We start from the raw sequence: 14,916 nt of genomic DNA on the forward strand, positions 1-14,916 counted from the left end.
TGTGGGGACACAGATGAGTCACTGAGTCACAGACACTGAGTGTCTGGCTTTGGGAAACCCCAAGCATCTGCCTCTCAACCAGGTCTTGTTGTCCTCTACCCCTAATAACCAAAGGATATCAAATTCAAACCACCTGAGGGGCTATTTTTTTCACCTAGTAGTTTATCAAGAAATTTTTAAAGATTGATATTTCCCCTGTTGGAAAGATTGTGGTGAAACATGGGAGTGTCACACCCTGTTGATGGGAATATAAATTTCTTTCCTGAATTATCTATTAAAATATAAAAGTCTTATCCCCTTTGACCCAGCACTCTCTCTTTGAGAAATACATCCTACTAGAATAAAAGCATGCATGTGAAGAGATACTTTATATAATATAAAGGTATTCATTTTGACAAATTATTTCAGCATTGTTTGTAATAGTGAAATATTAGAAACAACCTAAATGCCCATCATTAGAAAAATGGGTAAATTATGGTTCATCCATGTAGCAAATTTTCATGCAGCCACTAAAATTTAGATCAATATATACTGAGATAGAATATAATGATATCTCATTAGTTTGAAGAAAAAACAAAGTTGCAGGTCAATGTACATAATATTAATTTTAATAAAAAAAAACGTGTAGGAAAAGATGTGGAGGGTAGACACCAAATTATGGTGCCTCTGGAGAGTAGAGTTCATAATGAGCAAGGATGAACATTTTACTTTATACCCTTCTCTATTGTTTGAAGTTTCTTATTATTTATCTTATAAATAAAAAAGGAAGAAAGGGGTTTCTCTACAAAATGGTTAAAATAAATTTGTGAATGTCTCTTAAAGGGTTAAACCTCCACCATTAGGAAACTTATCCAGAAGGCAGGTGGTACAATGGAAACTGTAGGATTTGGGATTTTAGAGGTATACGCTTATATCTAGTTTCGCTATTTACTAGCTGTGTGGCTTCAAACCGGTTACTTAATCTCCCTGAGGATTTTCCTCATCTATGAAATTGAGATAAAAATAAGGCTGATCTCATGGGGGTTTGCCAAGGTTAAACTACGTACTGCATAATGAAGCCCCCAATACCATGCTGACCAACACTGAAGTGCTCAGTAGTTACCAGTTTCCTCCCGAGGGTAGTCATAGGCTTCTGCCACCCCAAGCCTAACAACTGTCGAGAAGCACCCCCAGACCTTTGTTAAACGTGCAATACGTAGACATAATTCCTCCCCCGCCCCAACCTGCTTCTTTCTCCCCTTTTCTCCTCTCCTTGCTCTCTCCGTCCCTTACTTCTTGTCCATGCATTGCCAGCCCCTCTTCCCCTTGATTCCTCTTCTGTTTGCACTGTTATCTGAGGAAATGTAACAAATACTGATGGTAAATATACTTGGGGAGATAGCTTGCCCTGACATAAACTCTGATAGGATTAAACCTGTGTACTTTTTGTTAACCTGATTAGTGGAGCAGAGGTGACTGGGTGCCTGAAAAACAGGAATCAAGACCTTCCATTGGAGGCACCATTAGGCCACTGCCCCTTGCTGGGAAAGACCTTGCTCTCCTCCCTGCCTGCCACTCCCTTCCAAGCAAGACCTTTCACGTGGAAATGAGGGGAAATGCCATCCAGTCCCCTGAAAAGAATTCTTAGTTTAAAAGGAAAAAAAACTTTTGTATCTGTATCCCTGTACTGTATGGATAATATGTTCTAGAAACTATAAAACATCTTGCCCACTCTGATACTACACAGGGAAGACAGGCTGAATAAATAAATGTGCAAAGATCTGCATCTATTTGGGAACACATGGCATTTAGTTGTAAAGATACTCTTTTTTTTAATTGGTATATTTACCTTCCACTTCAACGCGGGATGGTAGTCCCCACTCTGCTTAGCAGCGTAGTCTTGGAAAGTACCTCATGGTGGGAAACAGAGAATCCCCTTCTCCTTCCCTCCTTCCCATGAGCTCTGCTATCTCATCTGAAGTTACCTTTCCACCCTTACAGATCTCCCTTCCTCTTTCACAGAGACAAACTGTGAATGGGTTTGCCAGGTAAGACGCAGCTTTAAAAGCTTTTAATGCACTAACTCATTTTGCAAAGAGAAGGCAGTAACGATAGCTTACATTTGTATCATTTTAATTCATTCAAAATGTTTTTGCATGCTGTTCTCAATTGCTCTCAACCTCTTGAAGTGGGCAAGATAAGAACAAATGATACAAGTAATAGCTACTGTTTACTGAGTGTCTATTATGTGCCAGGCTCTTTGCTAAATGCTGGACATATTTATCTCATTTAACCCTCACTATTACCCTATCAGGCACGGATTATCATCATCCCAATTTTGCATATATAGAAACAACTGTAGTTTGGAAATAACTTGTCAGGTCTTTTAGCGAGCAGGGGAGTGGAGGCAGAATTTGAACTCAGAAAATCAGTCTCCAGAATTCATGTTTTCAGGAGAAAATTATAGACACAACTAGGCAATTAGATGGTGATGAACTGGGGAGAAGGAGATGCCACAGGATGAAGGGAATTTAAGAACAGAAAGAAAAATTAAGAATTTGAAAGCCCGTAGTACCAGGTTTAAAAGAGCAAGGATGCAACCAGGACACATATAAACAGGACACTTATCTTTTTGAATCTCTTCATATTTTCAGCCCAGATTCTGCTGCCCTTAGTCTCTTCTTGAAAACTTTACCTGCTTAGTAGTGTGCGTGTCCAGTGTGGTTAGTTTTACAGAGAAATTAGAGGCTAAAGGAAAAGATAGGAGGTTTCTGCCTTTGAAATGGTCTGTCTTGCTACTTCTTCTCTCTTCCTCCCAATCTGGAAATTCCTCCTGCTTTTTGAGAGTCCAGTGCCTGACTTCTACTTGGAAAGTCAGGCTTGCCTTCTTGGGAAAGATTGGATTTGGTGTGAGCAAGACCCGAGTTCAAATCCCGAGGCTGAGAGGGCTTGGTTTATTACAGTCTCTGAACTTTTGCCCACAGATATGAGCAGGGCTGACCCCACCCTAGGGAATTTTGTGAGGATTAGAGACGATGTATGTACATCACCTGGTACACAGTAGATGCTGAAACCCAGAGCAACAGCTGAGAAGAAGGGAGAAGGGTTTGCTGGTTGCTCGGTACCGTTTGGCCTGAGACTCTCCCCCACTCTCCATGTGAGGGTGGGCAAGGGGTGAAGGTCTGGGAGCTGTACAGGATGCTGTAGGGCCAACAGACCGCTGGAGGGAGTGTGAATGAGTTCAATATTGTCAGATATGTGGGAACCTGGCGTATTTCAAGGCTTGAAGTTCACGTAAGGCATGAAATTAAAGAGAGGATAAAAGAGAAATACCAGGCAACAAAGCCAGTGCTGACGTTGGTAAAGGTGAGTCAAGTCACCCCACGTGTGCTTTGTCCATAACAAGAGCATTCATGGAAAAGAAGCTGAGTGCGCATTTGGTAATGAAGGTGATCACCCTTGTCCCCATTCTTCTGCCTCAGGGTGTCAGATTCAGCCATCTTCAAAGCTACCCCAGAGCAACTTCTGGCTCCAACCAAATACCCTCTCTGACTCCCAGCAAACCTGTACTACCCCCCTGCAGATATTCCACCTCTATACAAATAATGTTGACTGGAGTCCTTTGAATAAACTGTCATTTGTATTGAATTACCATTCAGCAAAATAAAGAACATGTAGTTTATTAGTCACGGTATTAGAGTAACTGCTGCCCGTTGTATATTAATTATTGCTCATGTAGCCTGGCCCCATGCTCTGATTATTTGCAAGCTATTGAATACCAAACATCTTCCTTTATTTAAAGAATAGCCAGGTAGAGTGGCAAGAGACTGCTCAGGGGCAGAATCTTGGCTCCAACCCCCTTAGAAAATGAATGACCACAGTCAAGCCACTTGCCTTATCCAATCCTAGATTTGCTGTGTATGCACCGGCACAACTTGTTTCCTCTCAGGGCTCATATTTAGGGAGTAAATGAAAATATTTGAAAGTGCTTTGTGAACCTAAGATTTTGTTTACACCACAATTCAATGTTTTTCTCTCTATTCCAATCCATGCGTGTTACTGAACAAAATAAGCTAGTGTTTCTGTAGTGAATAGTGCCATCCTATTCATTGTCAAATCTTACCTGTAGCTGCTTCTGGTATGCAGTTAAAGCTGTGTTGGGTAAAAGCTCCAAGGCCTACTTCAGGTCAGTTCTGGAAAAAACCAAAGAGGTGGTGAAGGTGGAGAAGCAAAAATAAAAAATCAGATTATGAAATAATCCTTGTTAGGCTTGAGATACTAGTCATTAGCTCTTCCATTCTGATTGGACTGATTTCCAGGAACACTACAGCTAGTAGAGACAGCAGCTATTTCCCCCAAACTCCTCAAGGCTTATTTTCAAAGTGATGTTCTTTTTCCATTCACAACTAAATAAGGAAGTTATCCATCTTCCTAAAAACATCACTTTCACCTTATTACTCTTCTTCAGGAAAGCCTTCAGTGATTATCCATTAACTGGAAATAGACTCTGGAGTGCAATTTACACTCCACCCCACCTCCCCACTTCCTACTCCCCACAACCAGCTCGCCTTATTTATCCTCTGTCTATAAAGCCAGAGGCACCAGCTGGGTTGGTTCCCTCCAGGTTCTCCAAGGAACTGCCCCTTCCTGATAAGGGCCTTTGCTCACTCCTTTCTTCCATCCTGACACAATGAGTCTCTCTGCCCTTTCCCTATTTTTCACATATCATGTGTTTTTTTTTTTTTTTTTTTTTGCGGTACGCAGGCCTCTCACTGTTGTGGCCTCTCCCGTTGCGGAACCCAGGCTCCGGATGCGCAGGCTCAGCGGCCATGGCTCACGGGCCCAGCCACTCCGCGGCATGTGGGATCTTCCCGGACCGGGGCACGAACCTGTGTCCCTGCATCGGCAGGCGGGCTCTCAACCACTGCGCCACCAGGGAAGCCCTCACGTATCATCTTAATCCTACTTGGGTTTTAGGGTCTAGCTTAAATCTCTTCCTTCTATGATGCTTCCCACCCACAGGTCTCCCCCACACTGCTGCAGAGCCTCTCTCTAGCATGGCTGTCACTGGCACATCCTCATTACAGCCCAGCCCTGGAGATGGCTCAGGTCATTTCTGGGGACCAGAGCCTGTCCCAAGCAACATTCTGCTACCTCTCTGTGGACATGAGAAAAGTGGCTGCTGGTGGCCATCACAAACCATGGTGGCTGTCTTATGAGGGTTGTGTCCAGAAGGCGAGGCAGGACCCAGAACCATGTGGCTCTGGCCGTTGAGCCAGGCTCACCCAGCTGCTCTATAACAGGGGTGACTGTATTTATTTTGTTTATGGGAGTTAGTCAAAATGAAGGTAGCTCTACCTGAGAACTCTTTTGGAGGGACTCCCAGCTTGAACCCCTTTCTCCTTGGCCCTCATAATTAGGGAAAAAAGGAAAAAAGACTCATACAGTGTCACTAACATGGCAGCATATATGCCAGCACCTTGCCAGGTACCATGCCAAGTGCCAGGAGTGGGTTATCTCATTGCATTCTTGCAAGGACCTGATTAGGTTAGTACTATTATAATCTCCATTCATAGCTGAGGAAACACAAGCTCAGAGAGAGTAAATAACTTGTCCAATGTCCAAGTGAGTAGTACAGTTTGATTTGAACCCAGTCGTATCTGAGTCCAAAGCCTGGGTTTACTTTAGCTAGTCTACACCGGTGGTTCTCAAAGTATGGTACCCATCAAAGTAGTATCAGCAACTCCTGGAAATTTGTTAGAAATATAAGTTCTTGGGTCCCACCCAAGTCCTACTGAATTAGAAACTCCTGCTGACAGTGATCTGGGCTGTCACGAGTCCTCCCGGTGGTACATGCTCAAGTTTGAATACTACTGCTCTACACTAAACCTCCTATGAGAAGGCCGCTATAACTTGGCCTAGAGTCCATATTGACATAGGAACATTTGAAGATGCTGGTTATGTGTGGACTTCTGACCATGTCAGAGTCCCACCTGACATTTCTGTGCCACCTGGTTCCTCATCAACACACACTTGGAGCTTTCAGTATATCTGTAGATTTGGAGGGTAAGGGGAGAAAGTTTTTAAAAAGTAAAAAGAAAAATTGTTAGTTCCTTCAAGTCTTTCGTGATAAAATTTGTCACAGTCTGATCATTTTTTTATTTTCTTTATGCTTATGTCGACCAGTTGAACTGCCAAGTTTCACTGGTCATTCATTCTATCATTTATTCAACAAACATTTGTTGGGTGCCAAGGAGGTGACAGGCACAGTATGAGGCTCTTGTGTTTGAACAGTGAGTCAGAGGCAAACCCAGTTGGCCTTCTCAGAGCCTACAGTAGACAGGCCATCCCCAGAAGTGTGAAATGCTCTGCCTGTGGGTAGGATGAGGCACTTTGGGAAAACAGAGGAAAGCCCCTCTCCCAGACTTGTAGTCAGAGGAAGCTTCTTGAGGAGGTAAGGGTGCAGCTGAAGACCTAAGAAAGAAGTAGTACTTAGCCTGGTGAAGGGAGTGGAGTGGCAGCTGGTGATGTGGAAGAGTGCTCCAGCCAAGAGATGTGCATGTGGGAGCACCTGGGGAAGACAGCAGTCCTAGCACGGGAAAGACTGAGGCAAGTCCGGAGTGGCTGAAGCCCCAAGTTGGGGTGGGCATGAAGGGAGATGAGGCCACAGAGAAAGGCTGAAGGCAGACGTGACTGGCCTCCTAGGCCAGGGTACAGAGGTTGAACTTTATCCTTAGGGAAATGGGAAAACATTTTAAGAAGAGAAGTGACATGAAAAATTATATATATTAGCAAAGTCACTCCAGTACATACATGACCTTTTTTTTTTTTTTTTAAAGAAGATGTTGGGGGTAGGAGTTTATTAATTAATTAATTTATTTTTGCTGTGTTGGGTCTTCATTTCTGTGCGAGGGCTTTCTCTAGTTGTGGCAAGCGGGGGCCACTCTTCATCGCAGTGCGCGGGCCTCTCACTGTCACGGCTTCTCTTGTTGCGGAGCACAGGCTCCAGACGCGCAGGCTCAGTAGTTGTGGCTCACGGGCCCAGTTGCTCCGCGGCATGTGGGATCCTCCCAGACCAGGGCTCGAACCCGTGTCCCCTGCATCGGCAGGCAGACTCTCAACCACTGCGCCATCAGGGAAGCCCCATGGCCTTCTTTTAATATCGTTTCTTTATCATTGTTGGATGTGTTATCACTCCCTATGGACTGGGAGCACCTTGGGAGTCATGGTTTTTGCTCTTTTTCTCCTCCATCTCCTCCAGGGTGTCTGTGCAGTTTCCGTCCCAACCCTGCCCAGGCTAAGTAAGAACACAGACAGCTTGTGAGCTGCTCCCAACCAGTCAGGCGGTGTGTTTGCTTGTGTGCAATGCTTTTATTGCCCCATGAATAGAAGTAGGTCACCCCTTAGAGACCTACCTAAGGTCTGCCTTCAGCATTGTCTCCTGCTCTTGGCTGCAGGGTGTGTGTCCTTGCTGGTGACAGTCCAGCACACGGAGCGCTATGTCACCCTGTTTGCCTCCGTCGTTCTCAAATGTGACTACACCACCTCTGCCCAGCTCCAGGATGTGGTGGTGACGTGGCGCTTCAAGTCCTTCTGCAAGGACCCCATCTTTGATTACTACTCTGCATGTGAGTGCCCTCATCCCTCCCCCCTGCTCTCCCGGAGTCCTTCTGTGAAGTACCGCCATTAGGGTGTAGGAATTATTTAGGATCACAAATCCTTATAGTGAGAAGAAGCCAGAAAGATCACTTAATACTGTCCCCTCGTTTTATAGATAAACAAACGGAGGCCAGGTAGATGAAATAACTTATTCAGGGTCACATAATATTTATTTATTTTAAAATTTATGTCTCACCTTGTTCTAAAATAAATGAAGGCAGCTTAGACTTTAAATAAAAGGCAGAGCAAGTTGTGACTCCTAGTTCATTCCTGGTTGCCCACCCATGCGCTAAGATGAGGATGTAGGTCTGCCTCTCATCACCCCCACCTCCTCCGAACGCAGACAAGAAGACTCCTACCCGCCCCCCAATGACGCATGAGGAGTGGTCCCTTGTGAACCTCCCGCCCACTGCCACACTCCCTTCTAGAGCCAGCCTTCCTGGTGGACAGTCAGTCCTCTGTGGACTAAACACTCTCAGTGCTGGAGAGCTCCCTGGCCACAGGCAGCCTGTTCATTGTTGGACATCCCTGAGTGCTGTGCAGCTCTCCCCATGCTTAGCCAAGTCCTGCCTCTCAGTAACAGCTGCCCTACTCACGTCAGTCCTGCTGTCTGGAACCAAAGCTCTTCCCTAGCTGCCCACCTCTGCCTCTCTCAAGAAACAAAGGAACCCTGATCCCCACCACCAGCCTGGGACAGTTAACCGTTAGAAATTCGGAGAATAGAAGTAGATACCCTGTTCACAGGAAGGAACTGAGCTTCCTGAGATGAGGAAAAGCAAGGGGAGACATCAGCTTTAGCTTTTTTAGCCCTAATATCTTACAATATGAAGTCCAAAACCTAACTGTCTGAGCCACCCACAGAGCCTGACATTGTCCCCAAAACACCCCTCTCTAAATTGAGGCATTGTTTCCTGGGGGTTCCTCTTAAAATGCCTGCATTAAGTGGGAAGGTAGGAGGGACCGGCTAGTAGGCATTTATCATCAGCAGATTTAACAGCTCTCAAAACTTTTATTGTGAGGGCAGGTGGATGAACCATATGGGAGCAGATTCTGGAGTGACTTTGAAAATGAGGCAAGGGAAACTGGGGTGGGAGATGGGGATGCAGTCAGGATTTGGAAATGATGGCCTATTAGGGGGGTCTGGAGTCTTGCTGCTCAAAGTGTGGGTCATTGGTGTCACCTGGGAACTCATTAGAGATGCAGAATCTCAGATCCCCACTCCAGAATCAGAATCTTCGTGGGGATGCATAGGCTCGGGAAAAATTGAGAACATTCATTGCTCCAGAAACCACTAAGGGCACCTTTCTTCATGGGAATTCCCCACTGCTGTGTGACGTAGGTGTGTACTCTTTCCCCAGCATACCAGGCGGCTTTATCCCTGGGCCAGGACCCATCCAATGACTGCAATGACAGCCAGCGGGAGGTGCGCATCGTGGCCCAGAGGCGGGGGCAGAATGAGCCCGTGCTGGGGGTGGATTACCGGCAGCGCAAGATCACCATCCAGAACCGTGAGTGTGGAGGCAGCAGGGAACTGGGGGTGGAGAGGTGTGTAGACCAGGCCCAGAGGTCTGAGTCATTGTGGGGATTTCCCCTTTTTTTCTGCTGCCTGATGGTCTACTTGGTCACTTTCATTTTTTGAGGAAAGTGCCAAATACACAGAATGTGCTATATACCATCTGAAGTCATTACCCTGGAAGCTGGTCTCAGGCAAGAAGACATCCTACAGCTTTGGCTAAAGGTCAGGGAGTGGGTGATTTCCTTTGCTTTTCCAAGATGCAGGTCTAACGTGTGGCTCAGGCTCCCTTGATTCCTTCCACAAATTGTTCTCAGGGCCTGCTTGAACCCCAGGCCCCTGAGTTCCCCTCTGGCTACTTCTCTTGCCCAAATCTAAGGAAATAGGGGTTTCCAAGTAGATGGCCACCTTAGACCCTCGCCCTCCATTGGTAGAGGAAAGAGCATTGTGCTTAGAATCAAAAGACAGGGTGGGTGCCCCCATGCTTCCACTCCCTTGCTTAGTGACCAGCAGCAGATCCATTCTTTTCTCTGGCCTCTGTTGCCACATCTGGAAGATGGGCATAATGGCCTCTGTCTCCCCACACCAAAGTGAGTATCAAATGTGATACCTGAGAGCTATGTCTAAAGCATATGCATTCTTTGTGGGAGTACAGAGAGTAGTGGTCAGCCCCGGCTCTGGAGTCAGACTCAGGTGTTGGTCCCCGTTCTGCACTTACAGGGTGTGTGAACTTGGGCAAGTCCCTTCCATTTTTTTTAGCCTCAATTTCTGTAAGATGGGACTTGCCGTAGTACGTATCTCATAGAGAGTTGTCAAGATTAAGTGAGATAATACGTATAAAGCACTTAGCAAACATTAAGTGTGCAGTAAACTTCAATTATGATCACTCAACACTTTTGAATGGATGGGTCAGTGCCCCACATTCCTGTCTTATAATCCAGGACTGCTGCAATGGATTATTGGCACAGAATTCAGAGCGTATTTCAATGAGCTTTATGTGCAGTGTTACATAAATATTGGCTGGTTAAAAGTGAAAAAAAAAAAAAGTGGGAGAATACACCTAGAAGGCCACTCAGGGTACTCTTAGCAACAATGTGAGGAAATCAGTGAATATTCTATGACTGTTGAGGTAGAGCAAGCCAGTTTAAAAATTGCTTCCACCTTTGTGTATAATACTTTGGCTATAATACATAAGTCTGATCCATTTACATTCAACCTCAGACCTTCCCAAGTCAACCCTTGAATGCTCAGCCTTAGGGAACATCTATCCTTTTCCAGTTTCTAGGTGCATCCTCAGAGGTTCAGGGTGACTCTGCTTTCTCTAGAGCCCACAGAATTAGCTCCGATCTGACCCCAAAGTTTAAAGTCCTTTACAGTTTTTGAAGGATGAAAGTGCCCATAGGGGATAGTCCCTGATTTGCCGTCTTTTTTTCTTAATTTTGCGCAGCACTGTCTACTACTTCCCCTCCCAACCACGTTTGGGTCAAACTCTGCCTCCTTCTTACTCCCATGGGAAAGCGGTATTTCCCCTTGGTCTTAATTTTTAACCTCAGGCTTGTTGTGACTTCTTGGAGCCCTTGTTTTCTGATACTTTTATGCCTGTGTTTGCATCATTTGAGAAGACCCTGTCAAATCAGTTCTTGGATAATTTAAAATATTAACATATCTGAATGTCCTCATTACTCTGACATCCCTGAAATAATCCTTATGCCTCTAATAAAATTGGGGCAGATTTATAACACACATTAACCTTGGAGGGGGAATTTCTTCCTAAGCACTTTCACCATTCTTCCAAGTCTGGGGCAAGCTTGTTTCTGGGAAAGGCAGTGGGTTTGGAAAATCATGGGGTAGGAAAAAACCGTAGGGATTGACGTAGAAAGAGAAGGAAACAGAAGTCGAAGTTAGCTCCAATGGTGCGTGACCTTGCATGTTTGTTTCATTTCCTCAGTAAATATTTCTTGACAAAGAGATAATAAAGAATTGCAGCTACGACTGCCAGCTGAGCAGGAGCAAGTCTTTAACTGAGGTCTTTAAGAATTTGAAGGTGTCCTCTGGTACTTACTGTGGCTGAAGTAGCAGGGACGTGGGAGCTGCCCTGATGCCTTTGACTGGACTTTAAGTGCTTTGAGGACAGAGATAGGTCTTGTTTGACCTTCCATAGAGTCTGATATAGTGCTGGACCCACAAAAGGTCTTTAGTGAACATTTGTTGCATTTACTAAGTGTGAACATAACATTCACCTATCTTAATGGGGTAGATGCTTGGTGCTCATGAAAACTGAAATTCTTTTCTTGAGTAACCTTTACTCTTAAAATATTGGCATTTCATCCTTACTTATTATTCAAGTTCATCTCACCCATCCTTTCAAGATTCAGAAGTATGTGTTTCCAGCTTGTGAGGAATCCAGGCTGTGGAGTTTTCCACCCAGTTAGGAGAGGACTGTAGAGCTTGGTGGTTAAGGGCACCAGCTTTGGGGCAGAGACATGAGTTTGAACCTACCTCTGATACCTCTCTCTGTTCTAGCTTCCTCTAGTCCTAGTTTCCTCATCTGAAATGCAGCTAATAATCCTACCCACTGTATCAGGATTAAGTTTGATTGCAAGTAAGCAAAAGCCCCAAATATTAGTGACTTAAACAATAAAGAAGTTTATTTCCGCTCATGTATAAATTTGGAGGTAGACAGACAAGAACTAGTGTGGTGGGTCTGTTCCATTCTGTCCTCAGGTACCCAAGTTCCTTCCAGCTCACCAAGAATGTCATCTCCTTCCTCATGGTCCAAGATGGCAGCCATCACATTTGCTTTCCAGATAACAGAGTTGAAGAAGAAAGGGGCAAAGACGTTCCTAAACTGTTTTTAAAAAAGTTCCTGGGAGCCATCATGTGACACTTCTGCTTATATTGTGTCCACCAGAACTGAGTCACATGTCCATGTCCATCTGTAAATGAGGATGGGAAATAGTGATTTTATTCTGGATGGCCATGTACATGACCAAAACTTCTATGATCATGAGAGAAGGGGAGAACAGACATTGGGAGATAGCCGGTAATCTCTACCTCACCCACTTAGAGTTGTTTTGGGAAGTAAATGAGGTGATGTATCCAAAATCCTTTCAAGGTAGGGCTAGTAGTAGGGCTCAATGAATGGTAAGTTCTGCCACCTTTGTATTGTTTGGAGAAAGAAGAGAGTCTCAAACGAAGGAATTGAGGCCTTTCTCTGAACTATGAGAGGCCCTCTTGGGATGTGGAAGTACAATGCTGGGGACTTGAAGCGACCATAGATCAGATCCCTCTCCTTTAACCACTGGCACCTTCCCCTCCCCTGTTGCAGGAGCAGATCTTGTGATTAATGAAGTGATGTGGTGGGACCATGGAGTGTATTATTGCACCATTGAGGCTCCAGGGGACACGTCAGGAGACCCAGATAAGGAAGTGAAGCTCATTGTCCTGCGTAAGTGCTCCTGGAGCTTTCTATTCGGCCACCCCACTGTGACACTTTTACATACAGAAAAAAAAGAAAAACAGAAACACGCAAGCCTAGGTTATTGTTGTCAGAGCCAGCCTCTGAAGTTCCCTTACCAAAGATAAACTTTTTTTTCTTTTTTTGCCTGTATGTTGCTCACCTTTAACCTATAGTTCAAGAGCTGTGTTGATCAGACCTCTACAATGTTACAACCTGAAGCATGCACCTGCATGTTTAGTTCAATCCCTGCTCGGCTTCTCTCTTGCAGACTGGCTGACAGTGATCTTGATCATCCTGGGGGCCCTCCTTCTGCTCCTGCTGATTGGAGTGTGCTGGTGCCAGTGCTGTCCTCAGTACTGCTGCTGCTACGTCCGCTGCCCCTGCTGTCCCGACCGCTGCTGCTGCCCCGAGGAAGGTGAGAGGGGACGGACGAGCAGTGCGGTGGGGTGGTGCAGGAGCCTTGTGCCCCAGACAGATCCATTTCATATGCCCAGGTCAAAACCTTGGGTTCTTCCAGGTTCTCCTCCATGCCCTTCTCCCGTCAGAGGCTCAGAGGTCTTTGGCCTCAGCCCAGGAAATTATGCTCAGGGAAGCTATGGAGCAAAGTGGCAGGACTTCTGCCTGTTCACCTCCTAGCCTGCCTAAGGCTTCGTTCAGGTGTCTCTGCCTACATATCAGTGGCCCTGATGTGCCTGTGCTCCAGCATTTGCTCCCAGCACTGACCTTGCTTGGACACGAGGTGGCTGGAGGGAGTGATTTGCATAGAGCTGTGAGAGAGAAGGCCACTTCTCAAAGATGACTTGAAAAGAACAGATGAGAAGAGAGAGGTGTTGGAGCAGGGATTCTCAAACTTAAGAATCTCCTGGAGGCCTCCATCTCCAGAGTTTCTGATTTAATTGGTCTTGGGTGGCTCTGAGAATTTATATTTCTCAAAAGTTCACAGGTGATGCAATTCTGCCAGTCTGGGGACCACACTTCGAGAGCCTCATTTTTAGACAAAGGAAAGAGGGGGCAGAAGAAGATCTTGCTCTAATGTGATCTTTCTTTGGGCTTAAGTTTGACCTTTTAAAACAGAATTGTGACATGCCATAAAAAATTTGGTGAAGGCAAAAGAAAAAGAATTATTCTACAAAGATCTTTCCTTACTAAAGAGATGGAATCAATAGCTTTAAATGGAAGGAGGTTTTTTTGTTTTTAAAGTAACATTTCCTTTTCCTGATGATATAAGTGAAGTATTACATTGTCGAAAATTTGAAATGTAGGAAAATGAAAAGACTAATCTAAGCACCCAGATATAACCACTCTTATCATTTTGGTCCATTTGAAAAGAAAACTTTTAAAAGAAAAAAAAAAAGAAATTGGCTGTTAAGACAGAAACAAAACCTAATCTACAAGGTCAAGAAGGTCAATGGTCTGAGTCTAGTTTCAGGCCTATGTTCTGAGGTTGCTGTCTTACAGGAAAAGAGAACTAACTTTTATTGGATGTCTGGTGTGTGTGGGCCCTTTGCATATATTTCCCTTTTGAATCCTCACAACCCTAGAAGGCAGGTATCATCATTATTTAACCATGAGGAGACTGAAGGTCAGAGGAGTCACACAGCTGGTAAGTAGCAGAAGTAGTGCAGCGTCGTATTCATGATTATCTGACTTATGAGCGCCTGAATTTCCCACGAGAGAGGCTGCCACGACCTATCTGTGTAGATCACTATGGGATTGGCTGAGATACCAATGAACTCCTTCAAGAGAAGAAAAATAGCAGAGAACTCAATATTGGGCCATGGAGCTCCCTACCGTTCAGAGGCCTCTGGGAGAGATGCCACGTAGAAGTCACTGCCACTGGAGCAGAAATATGCAGACTGAGATGAGAGAAACCCTCCCAAGATACTTTCTTGGAATCCCTAGGTCTGTGGGGTACTCAAAACAGTCAGGGCTAGGGACTCAGTCAGCACAAGCGATAAATGTATCCACTGTCAGTAAGCTGATAAACAGGTTCTGGGAGAAAGTGGTTTCTCCTAAGTGGTTAGAGGTCATTTAGAAGAACTGGTAAAATAAAGAAATGTGGGCCACAAATAAAAGATCCCTGAACTTGAGCAGATGAGATCACTTTCAAAGTGAGTCACTTGGGGAGTCTGTCCTGAGAAATTTGGTGATAAGAGGAGATTTACATAGAGGGGGCAGGAGTTGTCAAGGAAAGCTCTTGGGTGGGGAAGAGGGTGTATGTGATCGTTGATTTTTTTTTAGAATAAGGTAACCCTAAGCATATGTGTAGGCAGAGAACCAAGGCCAATAGAAAGAGAGTGAAGGG

General features: G+C 45.0%; 1 protein-coding gene across 2 annotated transcripts in view; it reads left to right on the plus strand.

Moving 5' to 3' along the window:
- ILDR1 (immunoglobulin like domain containing receptor 1) overlaps window positions 1-14,916 on the plus strand; it is a 42,952-nt gene that overhangs the window by 6,129 nt on the left and 21,907 nt on the right. For both annotated transcript variants that reach the window (XM_004278554.4, XM_049710152.1), the window contains exons 2-5: window positions 7,437-7,607; window positions 8,997-9,146; window positions 12,480-12,599; window positions 12,880-13,026. In XM_004278554.4, coding sequence (XP_004278602.1) covers window positions 7,437-7,607; window positions 8,997-9,146; window positions 12,480-12,599; window positions 12,880-13,026 — 588 coding nt within the window. The remainder of the gene's footprint in view (window positions 1-7,436; window positions 7,608-8,996; window positions 9,147-12,479; window positions 12,600-12,879; window positions 13,027-14,916) is intronic.

The sequence above is a fragment of the Orcinus orca genome, chromosome 5, assembly GCF_937001465.1.
Source record: "Orcinus orca chromosome 5, mOrcOrc1.1, whole genome shotgun sequence".
NCBI classification, from domain to species: Eukaryota; Metazoa; Chordata; class Mammalia; order Artiodactyla; family Delphinidae; genus Orcinus; species Orcinus orca.